At 42.7% G+C, this 19,877-nt stretch overlaps 1 protein-coding gene across 5 annotated transcripts in view; it reads right to left on the bottom strand.

Moving 5' to 3' along the window:
• Positions 1-19,877, bottom strand: part of ets1 (v-ets avian erythroblastosis virus E26 oncogene homolog 1) — a 39,288-nt gene that overhangs the window by 5,051 nt on the left and 14,360 nt on the right. For 2 of the 5 annotated variants that reach the window (XM_065960299.1, XM_065960298.1), the window contains exons 4-8: positions 6,307-6,426; positions 5,343-5,543; positions 4,955-5,032; positions 4,209-4,454; positions 2,637-2,897 (exon numbers count right to left, since the gene is read on the bottom strand). In XM_065960299.1, coding sequence (XP_065816371.1) covers positions 2,637-2,897; positions 4,209-4,454; positions 4,955-5,032; positions 5,343-5,543; positions 6,307-6,426 — 906 coding nt within the window. Of the gene's footprint in view, positions 1-2,636; positions 2,898-4,208; positions 4,455-4,954; positions 5,033-5,342; positions 5,544-6,306; positions 6,427-15,969; positions 16,024-17,901; positions 18,249-19,877 lie in introns of those variants that run through there. The other 3 variants (XM_020649049.3, XM_020649052.3, XM_065960300.1) reach the window with 3 other exon arrangements.

Here is a 19,877-nt window from a genome sequence, read left to right as displayed (position 1 = left end):
GCAGGCGAAATGACTTTTGAGTTTTGAGGCTACTGCAAGAAAGGTGGCTGCAGATTTGTGCTTCAGTTTGTGATGAAGAAGAAACAGCTCATTTTCAGTAGAAGGTTAAAAAATGAGAACTTAAAGCATGCTTCCATACATGGAAGGTAGATGCACTGTTACTTAACTTTGTATGAAATTGAACAATAAATAGTCTAAATTATTTGACATTTCCACAGCTCGCCTTTACAAGGGGTGGAGTTGCAAATAGCGTGCCTCGTAGTCAGACAGGCCTTGGAGTTATACTAGATACACTAGTTATACTAGACTAGTTATAAGAGAGTTCACCATGTTATAAAGCTGCCTGATGGTACTGCAGACAGAAGCGTAAATAGAACTTTGTCACAGGAAACCACAGGGATGATAACTTGAGCTTTACTTATCTCTCTGCACTCTTATCAGGCTTCCAGTCCCATAGCTACAAGTGTCACCTGTCACACACCCCACCCCCCCCCCCCCCCCCCCACCCACCCCCGAGACTGGGACAGGAAGTCAAGCAGAGCAAGTTGTCAAGCCGTCATAAAACATCAACTTGGAATTTTACAAGAGCTTGTCTCTATGTTTTTTTTTTTCTTTTCATTCCCCCGCCATATAAGCCACATTGCATCACATACATGTTCATAATCCCTCCATCTTTGCAGCACTACACTCTCTCTTTCCTGCTGCTCTTGACGATAGCTTGGATCAGAGCTCCTCCAAATGTTTCTCTTTCAGCAAAATTGGGCTATTTTAGCACGTTTTTTTTATTCTCGCCATCGTTTCCTTTTCCCCATTGTGTTAGAGCTCAGAGGAAAAGCATTCTCCTCGGTGAAAATACATTTCGATGTATAAGGCAGGAAACATTTGCCGACACATTGTGGGGATATTTCAACATGCTTCAGTTTAGATTCTTTTTTTAAGGCAAAAATGTCAGTAATGATCCACACCATCAAACTCTTGTGAATGGTTGATTTAAGAAAATCTCTGGTTCATCCAGGTTGTTCTTTCTGATTAGTCATTTGTCTCATTTACATGCCACTTTATGAATATGTGCATCATATTAAATTTAATGTTTCTGTTTTTTTTGTTTCATGCTTGACTTGACTATCTTCAAAACGGATTGAATGTAGCAACGTAGCCTCTAATGGTCACTGGAGGGGCTTTCAGACCGCTGTACTCGACATAATTTGATTAAAACTAAATTACAACATCTTTCTAACATCATTAGGGATGAATGAGTCATTGTCCTATGAACGGCTTTTGAACTAATTACCATACAGATGACAACTTAACTCGTGCATACCAAGTTTGGGACAGTCTGTTGATATCTGCTCCATGCATTGTGAATGACGTGGAAAGAATCGCTTGGAATCCCCCCTTTTTTCTGTTGCTGGCAATCTTGCAGTCTTGTGACTGTAATTTAAACACAGCTGAAAAAGTCCCAAACACTGCTGTGATAAGAAGCGATTCAGAGACTACACTCAACTGTTCAACTTCCCTGACAATCCAATAATACAATGTATGCATTAAAGGCCATGCTGAAACTAACTGTACAATATATGCATTAAAGGCTGAGCGTGTCTAATCCATCTCATGACTACAGGTGTTAATCATGCATTTTCTTATGAAGTACATGATTTGGAAAGTACCTTTTGGATTGCAGATACAGCTCTACACTTTGCATGCAGTTTACACAATCCATACACAAAGTTCAACTTTCCTTTGTTCCTAGGTTCATACAATTATAGAAGCAGCATTAATGACTATATTTAAACACAAATAAACTTTGAATCTTTTTGAGTTTTAACATCTGTTTGGTATGCAACTTTTTTTAGGAAGAAAAAAAAACACAGCTGATGCAAAAATAGTGCATCTGTCTCATAAGAGTTTGCAGATGCACCCCGTGTCCTTTTTTTTTTTTTTAGAACATACATAAGCCAGCTCTTTGAGCCTGAACAAGTATGAAGACGCCTCTTGAGATAAAGAGATACTTTATCACCAGTGTTATGTGCATGTTTCATTTCTATATTTTCTGCCAGCGTTGCTAGGACGACCTGGAAGAAATAGGTTGAGATGCGGGCTGCAGATAACACGGAGGTACATGGAAAGTGAGACAGGGTGAGCGATTGTGAGAGAGAGAGAGAAAAAGAAGAAGAAAAGATGATAAAACCTATACTGCTTCCTCTAATGTGCATGACTTAGGCTGCCATGGTAAAAGGTGTTCTTTTGATTTCATCATGTGGGCATTTGCAGAGCATGAAAAACTCTGTTACTACTGCAATGAACACTATTGAAATTCTGCACCTTGAACTAATTCTAAACCAACTGGGCGGCCTAAAAAACTGTAATGACACGGATAGTAGTTTGGGTTGTATTTGCCTACACATTGCATAATACATTGTGTCAAAGTATTTTCAGCTAGCCAAATATTTGTAGATGTACCATGTTACTTACTTACTGGCACTCCTTTATAAAACAGAGTATTATAGTATTATATAGAATTATAATGAGTATTTTTGGAAACTCTTTGTTGCCCCTGCTATGAATCTGCTGCAACACTTTTTTGGGGCAAGATGCAAAACCTGCATAGTGTCGACTATGACCTCTAGATGTCTCACCTGTATATCCTGCCAGTGCTGCTGCTGGGATGACGGGCTTATCCTTGCTGAGGTCTGAGCGCTCCCTCACATAGTCTTTGAACGTGCCCTTGGGCTTATGGCCGTGCAAGGCAGTGGGGTAGTCTTCCGAGTCGAAGCTGTCGTATGACGGTACCCGCTGCAGGCTGCTAAATGAAGACTGGCTGCTCCATGACTGGGTCAGTCGGTCGCAGCTCTCGAAGCTCTCGATGCTCTCGAATGAATCCTGACCACCGAGCTTACCTATGAAGGAAGAACGAGTAGAAAAGACAAGAGAGAGAGAGAAGTTATGTTACATTCAAGCAAATTAAAACAGTAAAATGTCTCACAAATTACACTTAAATCATTTAAGAATGGTAATTGTTGATTTCAGTCTTTTTGTAACAATTCTGAAAGGAAAATAACTCCATGGCAGCAAATGATGTTGCTTCTCACAAAGCTGTATTGTTCTGCACGGTGCTACATCTCTCTGCATTTTCCCCGCCTCATTTCCCTTTTACAACCACCATTTGGATTTGATTTTCTAAATGGAAGACAATCACACAAATTCCACTGCTATTTTCGACCTTGGGAAAGATAAGAAGAGTCCCCTCAATGGTGAGTCATTATCAAATGACAGCTAATGCAGCCCAGTCGATTGATGTCAACATTTCAAACATGCTGAAATTGAAGCCACATGTGGGATAGCAGTTGTGCTACAAAATACTTTCCCACGTCGGGAGAGCGCGATGCAATTGCTCAAAAAAAGCTTGGTATGTGTGATGCATGGGGGATTGGACCCTCGTATACCTAGCAGGCACTTGCAGGAGACGTTGTATCGTGAACATGGTGCATGCTATTCATTTATACAGCTGGGGATTTGCAAAGAACAAAATCCTTAGCTTTATGGCTATGAATGTAAACCATGCAGCTAATTCCTCTGTAAACTATCTCTGGGAGAGAAAACAAGCCTGTGATTTCAGAAAAAGCAAACAGTTTCATGAGAAAACCAGATACCTCCCCCCACGCTCGCTAACTGAGGATGACACCTCTATCTCCTTACCCAGAAGGTTGAGTCGAGGAAAGAAGAAAACACACCACACACTAAACTGTTTTACATAAAGGACAAGCTGCAAGAGAACACTTTGTGGCTTTGGTTTGTGTTTCACTCTGACAAACAATAAGGTTTGCTTTTTTTTTTCTCCCCCCTCTAATCAGGAGTGTATGAGACGGGTTAGTGCGAACCACAGACCTAAAGGAGGGCCTGCTTTTCTTCTCTTCTAATATATAAACACTGTTTGTGGCATGACAAGATTCTGGTCGATTCAGCGCAACCGCACTCACAGAGACACTTACAATAACACCATTTAAATGCACTGACACAAGCATGCACATGTAGACACATTTTCTCAAGCACTCAAACCAAACAACCTGTTCACACAACAGACATGCACAACTTTTCTTCACTGGAAAAAAAAAAAAAAAGCCCCACCACCAAATCAAACCGATGATGATGATGTGCTTAAATGCTAAACTATTATATTTCAGCCATACTTTTTTCTTGTAATCCCTCACCTCTGCTGAGGCGTCCCACACACATGTTGTCGGGGGATACCACCTCCTGCTTGACGGAAAAGTAGTCCCCCTGCAGCGGGTTGAGGGGCGTGTCCCGCAGGATGACGGCGGGGTAGTCGCTCTCGTACTTGAGCGTCAGCAGTTCCTCGGAGCTGATGGGATGAAGCGTCTGGTAAGACTCTGTGATGAAGCCGGGCTCTGAGTATTCAGAAGGAGGGACACATTGAGCATGCTCAACACCATAGCCTGGAGACACAGAGGTCGAGACGAGTGCAGATGGAGAGCAGAGGAAAGTGAGGAGAGCAGAAGTGGAAGAAGATCAATTTTTAGGAGAGTGGAGTCTTTTCTTCCTCCTTTTGCTGCGCTGCTGTCAGAATGCTAACTGTGAGGATAGCTCACACCTACAGGACAGCACTGAGTGCATTCAATGAGTTAACATTTGATGCAGGATTTTAAAGGCATGCATGTAGTTTTAAGGTTATCTTGTTGCATTAATTGGATGAACCATGCCCAGGATGTCTGAGAACTGTTTTTTTTCCTGGACTCTCAATCCAAAGAAATGTTTTCTTCCATTGTAGAACAACTATAAAAAGGTCAATTTACCAAACCCTACCCTAACCCTAACCCATCCCCAACAATTATTATTTACAACACTAAACCACTTCTCCTGTATCATTTTTCCATTCATACTTTATGCTTTATGCTATTACACTGAGTGACTGTCTGCGAGAGCAATGAGTACTTACTGACAAAGTAGTCTGAGGTATAACGGGATTCCTGGAAGTTGGAGGTCAGTCCATTGATGGAGTAATGCTTTGTATCCTCTTCATGAAAAATAGATAAGAGAACAAGCATCAGTGACCCCCGTCATTGATTTTCATGTATCACGTAACTGCATCCAGCATAATCAAAAATTAATGACCAGAGCTAAATTGTGTCTTCCAGTTTGGCTCATGTTACCAGTTAAATGTCAACAGGATCCTATTTTTATAATGGAGGATTATCTCATGTTAAAATGTATAAAAGCCTCAAGTTCATGTTTAAAACCATCATATATACACACACATGTATATGTTGCAGATAAAATCAGTTAGTGTATTCATTTGTCCTCTAACCAATAGGTTATAGCTTTACCTTTCTGAAGCATTTCTAAATGTTCCCAAAGGATGTCACCCACAAAGTCGGGTGCTAAGTCCAGGAAGCGTTCCTTCCCCATCGCACAAAGGTTTGCTCCATTCATGCAGAATTTATCAAAGTCAACATTCTTCAGACTGAACTCATTAACTGTCCAAGTTAGCCACTCTGCCACATTGTTTTCTGTCCACTGTCTGGGATCTGAAGAGGATCAGAATTTGAAAACTGTTATATTCAATGTCTGCTTACATGATGTCTCTGTAATGTATTGTATGCACAGTTTTTACAAGAATACAACATTTGCACATGTTTACTCAGAGTTCATTTCAATCTGTAACTGAAGTGACATGACAAGAATACATTTCCTCGTGTCTGAATCCAGCTCTATGACCTGCAGCTCGGTCTAAATTGTGCTCTGTTTTCACTGTGAGGAAAAATCAAATCGTTGGGCATACTGTCACAGCGCCTCTGCGGTAAATACAACTACCCATAACGAGTCAATCAACAAGGAAAAAAGGAAAACAGCAGTGGATGTAAACAACAGCGGTAATGACAAGACAGGAGCAGAGTTTGCAAATGTATAAGATCACATAGATACTGAAAGTTCTGCAGGTTTTTAACAGCATGACGAGGCTCTGCGGTCGGCCTCCATTTGGTAACTTATTACTGTCTGTCTCTGTGTCTACATAGTTTGGATGCTGCAGTCAGTCAGAGTGCTCTGACTGAAATGAATGCACAAGAGCCCTCTCTGAAATAACTGGGTGTCTCCCGGTATTCAGTGAATACTTCAAAGATACGAGCGCACTGACGGATCTAAAGCAGGCGAGGATCTGTGGTAATCTGATGACATGTGACATGTCGAGGTGGTTTTTAAGGGGCTTGTGCTTCACTGATCAGATTTAATTTCCCAGATGGAAATGTCTACAAGGATTAATAAGAATACAAGTCACTGAAAGTCTTTTACCTTTGGGAATACCCAGCCGCTGCTGCTCCTTTGTGAAGCCGCTGAAGGTGGCCTTCAAAGCCTGGGACATCATCTCTTTACTTCCTGGAGTCAGGAGGGGGACGTCTCCACACTCCGGATCTGCCAATCACAAAAATGAAAAAGAACAAGGATTACAACTTTATTTTCATTCAATTCAACTCCTATCTTATCTTTGTAATAAAACTATCGTTGTGATGTTATTAACTGCTTTCATTGTCTTTGACCACTAGTTAAAAAAAATGCATCCTGTGTTGTATTCCATGCTGATGAAGCTTACTGAATGGAGACTGAATGGAGACAGCAAGGAAGAGAGACTTCACATCCACAAACACACACGCATCAACACACAAACAAGTCAACACAGTTGTATCTGACTGTGATTAACATCATGGCTCAACAATTACATCCCGTCTAGACAGACACTGTCTCCGTATCAGAGCCAATCTGTTTAAACAAGAGCTGTCACACTGAGCTGCTTTAAAGCTGCCGCAGCAATGCATGTGCACCATTTCTGCACAGGATGTTTACCAGATACAATATTTTGCAGTTTATAAACAGAACTTTTGACCACGTTTTTATTTTGTGATTTTCTACACTTCAGACACAGAGTCTTAAGGCAAACTCATATGGCACCTGCAACAAAATAAAATAGTTTATTTACACATATCAAAAGGCAAGCCTCTCCCTTATACACACATCCCAGGTGGGAGAGCATTGCCTGGTGCCCATCAGCGACACCATGACCCCTGCTCGCCCTCCTACCGTGTTGCCCCTCTTCACAGTGGGCCCACTGTCACCAGACTTAGCATGGGGTCAAACATTCTGGGAGGTTAAAGGGTCGAGGGATGGGGGTGATGATGTCACCGTGGCTGCTGGCGGGGTGGCTAGAAGAGCTTTTAGGGTGGGCTGTCTCGAGGGTTTTGAGTCCCACACTAGGCCTACTGTTCTCTGTTCACAGCCAGTGGGCAACCCAACGCAGAACAGAGCTCCCTTTGATGGCTTTAAACAGTGCCTGATGACTCGCACTCGTCTAATTAGATTGACCAGGCTGCAGAAGTATTGGATGAAGGGGTAAAGCTGGGGGGAGAGATAAGGGGTGAAGGGGAAAGACCCTCAGGCCACTAACACTAGAAAAGAGTGCTAAAAACTAATCATCCAAGACTCAAATGATGGCTTGTAAACAGGCACGATAGAGTTCTGATTCAGTGTCATGCCATTATCATTACATCTGCAAAGCACCCACACTCATTAACACAACAAAGACAATCATATATCATGATCCCTAAGAGTCTGCGTTCTGACATCTTGGAATTATGTCGTCTGGGAGGAAAACTTGCATGAGGACAAAAAAATGAACCAGGGCATCCAAGGGCTTCAGCAGATGTAGGTCCACATTAAATCAAAGGGTTCAATCAGACCTTTATTTTTGCAGCATGTGTCCTCTGCACTGTCTCCATTATGTCAACTTAAGTGGTTAAAAAACAGACACAAGAGGCTAAGCTTGAAGGCAAATTGGAGATTAAGCAAAGTTGTGTCACTCCTCTTACAGCCCAGCCCAGATGTTCTGGCATCTCCACTGGCTGGTGGTTTTTATCTGCCAGCAGTACACTGCAGGGGCAACATACAGTTCATGCTTCTTTCCACCACTCGCTGACGTCTCGACCTCGCCTGGAATGCACGGCAGCTGTCCCTCCTTCGCCCCATGTAACCAATGTCTGTCTGTCTGTTTTTAAAATTAAGGCCTCCCAAGTTTCTTTCTTCGTCTTTTGGCTATTTTTTCTTCCCTCTATTTTCTCCCACCGTAGAAAGAAACCTTGCAACTGGCCACAGACAAGAGGACAGACAAGAGCTCTTTGCTTCTTCATGTGATTCAATTAGGCCTGTAATAATATATCGCTCTCTGTTACACGGGCAAACTAACAGAAAGTTATTCATTCAAGTCAGGATTAAAATAAAGACCTAAGAGCTGAGAATAAACTCGGTTTTTAGGGCCTCAAATAAGACCTCAAATATCAAAATAAAGCATGCACTTTCACGGTCCAAATAAGACTAAGAGGGGGCTTTCTATGCCTGTACTTTTTTTTTTCTCTTTTAATCAAGGAGTGAGTGTGAACTGCTGCAAACTGAGATGGGACTGGGGCTCAGACAGTCTGCGCTTTGAAGTTAAGACAAGAGCCAAAAGTGGCAGTTTATTTAAGCTGGATCGTGTTGGGTTTGTCTGCACTTTCGAACCGTTTACAACCACCCCCCCCCCCATCGCTTTTATCCAACCGACTTGAGCCTGGGACTATAGCCCACACAGACTGTAACCCACTTTAGCCTCAAAATCCTTCACCAAAGACACTCAACACCATCGTGCATGAGAACAACCATCGGCAGCTCTAAACCGAGAAATATGCGTTCCATGATTACAGAGCCAATTAAAATCTGAACTGCAAATTGTGTGATTCCTTTTGTTTTGACTTTATTTGTTTCCCCTGATCAAAATTGGCTTGAAGTGGGAACTTTGTTTAGTGTCATCCAGCAATTCGAGATACAAAAAATGTATTACACTGTCAAACTGTTGGATGACAGAAATGCAGTCTCTACGATGAGAAAACTGCACTTTTTACAAAATATTTGATTCATGAAAACAACAAGCAGAGGACATGAGGCTGGAAAAACAACACAAGACCTAAAAGTGCAAACGATAAGAGATCAGTCTCCATAGCGAATGATCCATATAAAAGTTATCTGTGGCAGAGCTAATGTACAGTGTGCATCCATTAGTGAGAGAGGGCGAGCCTTGGATCCAGACGAGCTCTAGTAAATGATGAAGTCCTGATAGGATTTCAATGCCTGCGAGTCCCATTAGATCAAGAATGGTCAGTATGTACTGAGAGTTAAAGCATCCACAAGTCATCACTTTCCACATTAGACGATGTGGGCCTGTCCGCAAAATGAGTCCCAGCCACTTAGCTCGCGAAGTGTGGGAGTGGGTGTAAATCACAGGCAGCATTATGGCATTTCGAGTTTCACTGACAAGACCCAGAGTAGAAAAAAAAGTGTCTGGAGTGAAATGTATGAAATGAAACCGATTTCTTCTGATGATTCTGAAGATATAATAAGTCCATCATCTATTGTAAGATGCACTGATTAGATGGTATTGGATGTACAGTAAAACGTATTGATTAGCCACTCTACTTTTAGTATGGTATGAGTAATGGATGAGTGTGACCATTAAAATCCCCCCCCGCCCCCCCCACCCCAGGGATTCTTAGTGACAGACTGTGCACCTTCACTGCTCTGCTGTTGTGACCAAGCCCCCCAACCTTAGCCAGAGGGTCTGTTTGGCACCTTTAGGTTTTTCAACAAATACACATTCAAAAATAAGACTTAAACACACACACACAAGTTAAACTAGCAGCCTTCTCGGTCTGTTCTACAGAGCGTGGGCGTGAAATTGGGAATTTTTTTTTTGCGACTATAGGTCCAAAGTCTAAGAGGCTGGAAACAGGCAAGGCTAGGGTAGGGCTGAGATAGCAGAGGGAGCATCTCACGTGGGTGAGGGGGTGAAGGGATGAGTCACCAGCTTGTAATATGAGCCCATCACTGGACAAGAGAACTGGCACTGTTGGGTGGTGGAGGGGGGGGGGGGGATGAGAAAGGGAGAGGCAGAAGAGTGAATGGGAGGTCTCATAAAGCTCCCTCTCTCTTCTCCTCGTCTCAGGAGTGACATCACAGTGGGATCAGTGCCATCTCCCAGCCTCTGGCGGAGACTCGGTTCATTCATAAAGCCTGGACTGCTGCCTCCACTCTGAATGATGCAACGAGAGACGCAGAGCAGGCAACCAGACCCAACAAATGAGGGACAATATGCTTTCTATCATGTGATTGAGCTATAAATAGCCTATAGAATTTTATCCAATGAGTGGGTGTGTGTGTTGGTGTGAAGAAAAGAGTCTGTGAAACAAAAAAAGGAATGGCATCTATTCAGAGCTGGGGTTTCCAAAAAGGGAAATATGCAGGGGTCAAACGGTCATTTTCATCAAAGTCAATGTAAGTGTTAATATATGCCCCCCTGTCTTCATGCCCTCAAGTTGCTGAATGTAAAGTTGGATCTTTTTTTTTTAATCAGCAAACAGTCAATTTCCTGTGGCTAAGTGGCCACTTCCTGAAGAAAGTGAGGTGAGTTGTGAGTTCAGGTGAGGGTCAGACATTTCAGAACTGTCACTACCACCTCACAGTCAGACATGTACAAACAGGTACATATCAGCGGGGTCACAACACAATGAAGGGGAAAAGGGAGAGGAGGTCTTGGAGACTTCCCAAGGGGAGTTATAATCGTCTTCTTTAAGGCCTATACCAGTCTGCCCACAGCAGACCAGAGGTGACAGTGGTATCAGAGAGAGCCTTTGATGGAGATCTGTATCTGGACCCCCCTGGTCTGAGAACGCAGGGTCGTAAACCCCTGACATTATGAAGGGGGCCCATTCAGTGCCACAGAGTGATAAAGTGGTGGCTGATGGGGCTGCAGTGGAGCAAGAGGAGGAGGACGGGGTGGCAGTCTGGTTTTGAGAGGGTCACTTGTTCAAGCCGTCTGCTATTTAGATTTACATCTTAACGCCAAGGAGCCGGAAGAGCTGTGTAGGCCGGGCTTAGACGAATGTGAAGAAGCAAGACGACACCAAATGCTGTTTTTTATGCGTTAAATTAACGCCCAATGGACTTTAAAAATGTATCTTCCTTACATGCACTCTGTGAGTAGTAACACACACTAAGATTCTTTTTCTCATAGTCCACTGCACAGCTCCTACATTTTACATTTTGTGTTTTCTTTTTTATTCTTATTTTTTACATTTTGTGTTTTTTTTTATTCTTATATTTTACATTTTTTAATTGTATTTTATATATTGTAATAGCTTCTTATACTGTATTATTCCACACCAAGTCAAATTCCTTGTAGGTGTAAATGTACTTGGCAATAAACCCTGATTCTGATTCTGAATACAGCCCTAGCAAAAGACAGTGTTAACCAAAAGAGATACAACACACAGCCAAGAGTATCCCACTATCACAAGCTACAGTGCTGAAACACTGGTTTTTATTCTAAGAGTCTCCACCACTGGCTTCTGGCTGCCCTCTCTTTGTACAAGCCTGTGGTGGTGTAAAGCCGCCATACAGGGACGAGGCCACTGCTGCTGACATCTGTCTTTTCACATGAAACAAGAGTTGTCCAGGATCATCATCACCACCACAGACATACCGGCTACTGAAGCAGACAATAAGTGAGACTAATGCCCCGTGTAGCTGCCTCGCTGTCTTTTCTTTCCCTCCACTCCCTCCATCTCTGAAATCATATTAGCTTATGATGCGAGAGTGCATTAAGTCTTCTGTTTGTGCCAAAGTCTCAGCGCTGCTCGGGATGACATTACCTCAGAGTTTGAGATGATACGAGTCACCACCGCCAAACAGATGCTTAACATGTTTTTTTTTTGTTTTGTTTTTTTGCTAAAAGCTTGATGGAAATTCTTTCAAGAAGAATGAGGGAGGCAGATATGAAGAAGCACGTTCAGCGGGGTTTGGCTCCATGTTGCTTATTTAACTGCCTACAAGCTTTGTAGCTCTGTGATCTTAAACAGTGTGAAAAGGCACACCTCAAGTATAAAACATTGAGAAGCAGTATTCTACTTCTATCAACAGCCTAGTTGCAACAACTTTTTAAGTTCTCTTTTACTTACAAGCAGAAAAATTACATCACAAATAACCTAAGACCATGTATTCAATGACAAACTACACAATGGCAAATGTTTCAAAACTTCCAAGGATTTTCTTTGACCACCAATATGTGAAATATAATATTAAATTGATTTCAGGTCAACTCAAGCCATCTGATTTTATCTAGAAGTGATAGACATAGAAGGGAACTGACAGGCGAGCACTGTACTGGAGACTGCAGGTGGTGTTAGCCGTGCCCAGGCTAGCTGCCTTCCCAGGCTCCATGCTGTAAACAGACAGGGGATGCTCTGGGGGAACTGTTTAGGCCTTAAACCAAACACACGACATATCTGACAAACAGTTTACTCTCTGTGTTGCATTTTTTCCACAAAACATGGTGCCTGCCCCATTTTTTTTTGGTCCAAACTGATACATTCCACAACCCAGTTTTCCTGATAAAAGTGTAAATTATGTGGGACGGTACACAACCCTGTAACAGTGTCGGAGTTGTTCTCTGTTCTACTGTTCTTTTGTACAATACATTGCAATTTAAGCGTTGCAAGTGGCTGGGACTAATTATACATCACACGTCTATAAGAGCTTGCTGCTCGTTTGAAGGCAAGCTATGGGCGACAGATGGATACTTGATAAATAAATTCCCTCCAGACCGCAGTGTTTTCATGTTGCCTGCCTCACATTCCACCTCTGTTTTACAATCACTAATGTGCTTCTCACAGCTTTTTTTGTTTTTCCTCTAATGTGACCAAAGACGACTTGTGGTCAAAGTGGCAAAATGGTTTCAGCTCAAGATGATGAATACTTTACTCTCTTCTATTTTAAGCCCAAGGTAGGGTTGACAGCATTAAACGTCAATGTCTATCTTATTTCATTTTATTTCCTATTCAAGAGATAAGCATGTGTTTCTCTTTTTTTTCTCGACAATGGCTGACTCGGCTGATTAAAAGATGTACACTAAAGTTCAATAACTGGAAAGTTACAACTTGCAATGGGAGATGGAAGATGATTATTTTTTAACATGCGCATATTTCTCTTTTTTCTATCACACGCTCTCTTTTGGTAGGCCTCCCTCCCCCGCCACACGGGGGAGGGTGTGACTCATCCTGTCAAAGAATGACTGGACATTGGAGAATACCATGCAAGTTGTATTCGACATAGTGACTGGTCATGATGAAAGCAATGACCATATCTTGTAAAATTCCAGCTCCATGACTCAAAGTCAGTCACTGCAATTTTCTTTGTTACGCATTAAAACAAACACATGTTTAAAAGACGGCACACAGGGACTCTAATGAGCCTTCATGTGAAGCTTCTACGCTTACAGCTGAACCCTAGAAGAATAGCCTCCATGACCTCCTCAATGTCTGCAAGAACACTTGTGCCTCAACAGGCAGCAACCTGAACTACTATCCTAATTCTAAATCATACTTTAATTTCACAGGCCAATCAAATAATACAACTCTGATGCTGTAGGTTTGATACACATCAGGTCTGTGCTACATTTGACTTTGAAAGCAGCAGGAAATGGATGAGAAGTACAGAAATAGGCAGCTTGCAGTGACAGACACAATAAATTAATAAATAAACAGTGGAAGAAGTCCTGGAACAAACACTGAAAAATGATTAGCTCAGTCTTGTTGAGGACAGCTACAAGACAGACATGTTGGCTTTCAGAGGGGTTCACTGATACCTAAAGCAGGCCTTGTTTCTAAACAAGCACAGTTTCCATTCCATTATGGGAAACACTGCTCCTAAAATGTGGAACCATAAAAACAGAAACAGCAAACTGAGCAAGTGGCCGGAAAAAAACAATCGGGACGATGTTGAGGTGCGTGGGCTGTTTTGGAGCCCTTGTGGGGCAGCTCTGGGAACAGTAAGGGTTCACGTGCAGACCGGTATTGTCCAGGGGGAAGAGGCCTGTGTGTTTGCAGAAACCAATATGCAAAGCCAAGCAGACGCACAGTCTGACAGCCAGTGGTGCAGCAGGCGTCTACTGCCATGACTCAGGGATTACAAGCAGGGAATGACTGGGGATAGTGCACTCACCAGGAACTCACTATACACCACATCAAGGCGTCATGAGAGGAACCCATGTGGCCGACAGAAAGACGTTGAAAACAGAGGAAGAAAGGGAAAGGAGGGAGAGGACACTGAAGGAGGGATAGAGTGAGTGGGTGGGTTATTAAGAAGAGTTTTCTGTTACAAAAAAGCTTGTTGATGCTTTATTTGCCAAGAGCCAGGAAGAAGTTTTCCATTGATTTTTTTTGGTGAAATGTTAGTCAAACAAGATGACTGACAATGAGAAATACAATGATTATTTTGAGTACATTTACATCACATTATGGCACAACAAAGGCTTTTCACTATACCATAAACTGAAACACAACCTTGAAGATCATTCTTTCCATTTCCCTAACCCCCCGCCCTGTCTCTCTCTTTTCACCACCATGTGCTAACTATTCAACAGACTGCTGTATGTGGTGCTCACACGCCTTACTTTATGACTAAGCTTTATAAGCAAAGATTAAGGTGTGTAGTCACTGGGGAAGCATTAGGAGAGATAGGACCCACGCAGTATTATGGTTTTATGTTTATATAGCCAACCCAGCAGTTGTGACTCCAAATGAATGAAGAATGGATGACGACCGTACAGAAGAGGCGGGTAACCAATATAATGTAATACAGTGGTATCAATGAGCTGCTTGGGAAACAAAGACGTGTTTTTGTGAAAACTCAGACACTGGCACTGAACTACTTTCTACCCAGTCTGTTCAAAATCATGACCAGGACAGCAGGGCCCATTGAGGAAGCTGCTATCTGTTCCCTCTGGGCACAGACATGGCCTGGTCAACACTCCCATAGTGCATATGGGCTCTGCACTTAAAACTGGACTGACTAATCAAGTTTGATCTGGCAAAACCACGCCCCCAGTAGTTGGACACGGCACACATCAGATGAAAAAAAATAGGCCTCTTTGCTCCGTTTGGCCCGATTCATTGACAGACCACATCAAGAGGAGCCTGGATCACCCAAACAGTGTTTGCACAGCTGCCAGGCAGCCACGCACACTCAAACATTGGCATATATTACAGTGCGCTACTGAAGGAGTGCTGACACAAACACACACCAAAGCAAAAAGCCTAAGGCTTATGTAACACCCCCCCCTGTTCTAACACAAGCATCTCCAACACCATCCCAACATGGGAGGAACCTTACAAAAGAAAGTCAGCAAAACTTATCTGAGAGTCATTTGTACGGCTATGGCCTGTGTGTGCTTGTGTGCATTCTGTATGTTACGGGCGTGGAACGAGAGAGGCCTTATAAGGGCTCTCTGAAGAAGCATCAAGCCCGCCAGTTACAACAAACAGCAGCGGTTTGATCAGATAAAAAGTCAGCCTCCCACTCATGCTCTCTCTATGCCTCCATGCATGCCACCCAACAGGGCATGCTCAAAAAAAAACATTCCTGTCAGTCGCTGAACCCTGACCCTCAGGCCTGACGAGAAGTCTAAAACAGACAACTCCATGTCCTGTAAATGATTGACAAGTTCCTTAAGGTTTCACTGAACCAGATTTTAAGCATGTAATCTAACATTAAAAAAAAGAACTTTAAACATAAAAGACTCATAAAAATGTAAGGCACTTGTGCTCTCATGCCTGTAATTTCACAATCCAACACCCTCCTCTTTGGTATTACTCTCTGTTCTATCTTTGACATGTGTCACTGTAGAGCTGACAGTTTAGTTACAAGATATGCTCACAATAATAAGCTACCATGATCTGTGTTACAGCAAAGTAAAACATGTCATGTGTAAGGAATTGTCTACTAAAACTAAACAAAGGTTATAACAGCTTTGTGGAAAGTTAGATGCTGTGTTTGGGTGCACCTCTGACCCTAGCAGTGTGTGAGTGCTTTAACAGGAATTACCTCCACTGGAGAGAAAGAAGGCAGGCCTTGGATAAGATGACACTGGCTGCACTTCTGTCACAAAGGAAAACAAACAGTATAGTAAGGTAGGCTGGATGCCATTTAAGCATGTTAGGGGGATAAGTACAGTTTATGTGTGGAGGTGTATTGAGAGAGGGAAAGAAAACATGTACAATGTCATAGCTGGTTGCATGTTTGGGAAAAAAAGATGTACTAGGAGAGCAATGACTTTTAAGATGCAACAAATCAGAGCATTCTGACTTTGTTAAGAGCATATATCACTCTCTGTAAGTCGTGAGCATAGAGCCTGTAATTGTTCATAACATGCAAAACAGGGAATCACTGTAGTGGCTTTTTAGGAACATCCTTGGATATTTATAGGGGACTTATCATGGAGGCATACCAATGATTGAACAGAGCAGCATGTGTCTCTTGTATGAAAGGCACACAGAGAAAAGATGTGTTTGTGTGATGTTGTGAGCTGCTCCATGGCAGCCTTGACTTGACCCGAATGCACCCAAGTATAAGCGAAAGCAGGAGCGAGCGTTGCGAAATGGTTTTGCAAGATAGCACTACGCTTTTGGCAACTTAACTGCAGCTGTCAGCAGTTTGCTTGCGAGTTTGTGAGACGTATATGCGTGAATCTATGCTCTGCAGGTATTGAGAGTGTGGAGACGGTGGTTAACGTTTGTGAGTCAAAGCCACTTAGTGGGGTCAACAGTCACAATTAGTATCACATTTCCATGATGCATCAATGCTGCTTGCTGCTCTACTGACAGGCATAATGCCACCTGAGCTACAAAAGCACAGGGGATTAGTTCATGTAAAGCTGTTGAATGCAAATTATCTAAATATGCCACCATGTGTGTGATCACAAAAAAAGAGAAATGAAACCACACAGAGGTTCAAAGCCAAACACAAGCACAACTCAGAGTTGTGGGCTTCCCTCTATGTGCACTGCCTGGACTATCCCTGGAGCGTGCCAAGTGTTCCAGGCAGCAGGGTCAGAGAGGCTAAGACCTCAGCACTGCAGATTCATCACCTCAGCCTGCCTCTGAGAAAGTCAGAGTCCATAACCACTAGAAGGGAGGTAGGGAGAAGAAGGGAGGGAGGGAGGTAGAGGAGACAGTGGAGGCTGGTAGGGAGGGGAGTGATTAGGCACTATATGGCCTGACTCCCAAGCTGGCTGGGCAGAAAGTGCCCTGGCTCTCCCAGTGTGGCACTGAGTATAGGGTCGGACATGAGAGCAAGAGAGAGAGAGGAGATAAAGATAGGTCTACACTGACATCAAAGCAGGGAGAAAGAGACACAGATTACTTGTGCAACAAAACTGCAAAGAACATATCTAGACCTATTTGAGCAACAGACCTTCACTATGTGACACACTTAAATTGCACAACTGTTAATGTATGAAAGCAACCCTGAAAACAGACAGAAAATACTGACACACATGCAGATTAAAGGCATGACAGTTACATCAGATAACATCAAAACACTGTTAAATTAAATAATGTATGTATAAACTAAATATTGTTTTAGTAGCCTATATTGTGTGACACTTGATTTTGCCTATACATTACCTCTAAGGCTAGTTATTGTCACTTTTCACACTTGCAATTATTTAACAAATGTAAGTAGAAGCCTCAAGGGTGACTCATTCAATACAAATGAAATGACAGTGGTTATGTAAAGCCTCCGGCGTGATTGCATTTTTCTCAAGAGTTTTGTCCACTATTGAGCAACCAACACCGTCCTAACACGTTTTGAGGCGTCCTATCCCTCTGAGCGCCTCTGATTCATGAGAAATAGGCTATCCCTGAGGTTAACATCAACGTAATGTGCCACCAGCTGGTTACGTTACGAGGAAACATTCAGGAGTAATGTTAGTCGCGTGTGCGCTGTCACACAAGAGTTGTATTGTAGCCTACTCACCGTCCATTTTTTCAGCCTTTATGATTGTTAACGTCGGTTTCATATCGACAGCTGCCGTCATGATCATCAGACCAGCGTCACTTAACAACCCGCGTCCCTCTTTTTTATTCTAACAGCTCCAAAAAAAAACACAAAATAAGCGAAAATCTTCACTCCCGTTGGCGCGCCGCTCTTTCACACTGCCTGGTGTGGCTTTGTTTTTTCTTTCTCTCTCTTTCCACTCACACTAAAAAAAAAAAAATTCCGTTTCTTTTAAATCCTAACTTAACACTGTCTTCTCCTCCGGTACATGTACACACACTCCCTCTTTTCCTCGTTCTTTCTTACTCCTTCACACACTCACTCACTCACTCCTTCCCCTCGTTCTCTGACTATGGGCGTTGCATTCAGTGCGACGACAGCTGAAGGGGGCGGTGTTTGGGGCTGACTTGCCAGTTGATTCACAATTCAATTACAATGCCCCCACATACCCAACACACGCACAAACACACACTCACATAGGCTACACCCCCCCCCCCCCCCCCGTGTCTCTGTGAGAACCTTCTTGTATCAAGACCCCTGCGCGTCATCACACGCAGAGGAGTCCACATGTTCCCGCAAATTACTGGCGTTTAACAGGGGTGAGGTTGGGAAACACTCTGGAGATGTAAGGACTGCCGAGTAGCCTGAGAAACAACTGATATAAACCACATTACCAACTGAAAATATGACAACAAACTGTTAATTCATCATCTCCATGACGCCATGATTTATGACTAGACTAAAGAAGTTCCCAAAATGAATTGTTGGCTGCATTCACGTTGGGAGCAGGTTGGGAGGGATAAATGGGCTACAATATGCTATATTTGACATGTTGTGAAAATGGCACATATGAGGAACTAATTTGTAATACATAAGTGTCAAATTTAAACCTGTCTTTAACGTTGGAATTAAATCTTTTGCAAAAAAGAAAAGATTTACAAATGGTTTCATTTGTGAGTTGACCATTAGCTAAAAGGAGAGCCCAGCTTGTCCATGTCCTTTTTTTCTGCAGGTCCAGGCCTCCTCATAACTTGTAACTCACCCTCATAAACACCTCAGAGTATTTCCTGTTCACCTTGTACTGATCAATAAAAAATAACCAGGTCGTTTTCTTTTTCTTTCTAAAACTGCATCACATCCGTTACTTGTTGTCATGAGAGGCGTCTGCATCTAAACATGTAGTTGCACTTTCATAAACAAACCTCAACAGAGCTTTGTTTATGTCTTTCCTATGGACTAATTAAACAATCCAGCCTTGTTTACCTGTCACTAGTGACAATTCAGCTTAAATGGAAACCAGGCTAACTGCATGTTCACATTCTTAGACTACGTTTCTTAACTCCTGCATCTTTAAATAATCAGAAACAATGACTTCTTCAATGGGCATTGATTGAAGATTTTGTTCTGGCACGAGAGAAGTACAAAAAAAAAAAAAAAAGCCAGAGATCAAACCGCTTCTCCTCCCATGGCAACATAAAGAGTACTAACTTTTTATAATAGTAATTCTCACAATCATTTTCACTGGACCCTACCACCTATAAAGAGGAGAGAGAAACATGGAGCTGCATCAGAAGTAATGAGGGATCTTCAGCTCTCTTTTTCCGTATATTTAACCTTATCATAAGCAACCTTGTTAGACGGAGTCATGATGCACGTCCATATGATACTTCTTCTGCATGTACTGTATGCTTGTGTGTGTGGAGGCTGGGGAGCCAGGGGTATTGATCACATATGGATTTTTAAACCGGTGGTACTTCACCGGCTCCATTAGCAGGCCTGGATCAGGTTTCATTGGCCCTGATAGAAGCCTTCATCTGGGAAGAGTGCTGGTGGGTTCTGCGGTGAGAGGAGCTGTCTCACCAGGGGCAAAGTAAGTAGAGGGGGGAGGGGGGTTGATGGGGGACAAGAATGGAAGGGGGTACAGTACCTCTCACTTCATTCAGTCAGTCTCTCAC

Source organism: Labrus bergylta, chromosome 11 (assembly GCF_963930695.1).
Source record: "Labrus bergylta chromosome 11, fLabBer1.1, whole genome shotgun sequence".
NCBI classification, from domain to species: Eukaryota; Metazoa; Chordata; class Actinopteri; order Labriformes; family Labridae; genus Labrus; species Labrus bergylta.
This window is presented reverse-complemented; position numbering and strand designations above follow the sequence as displayed.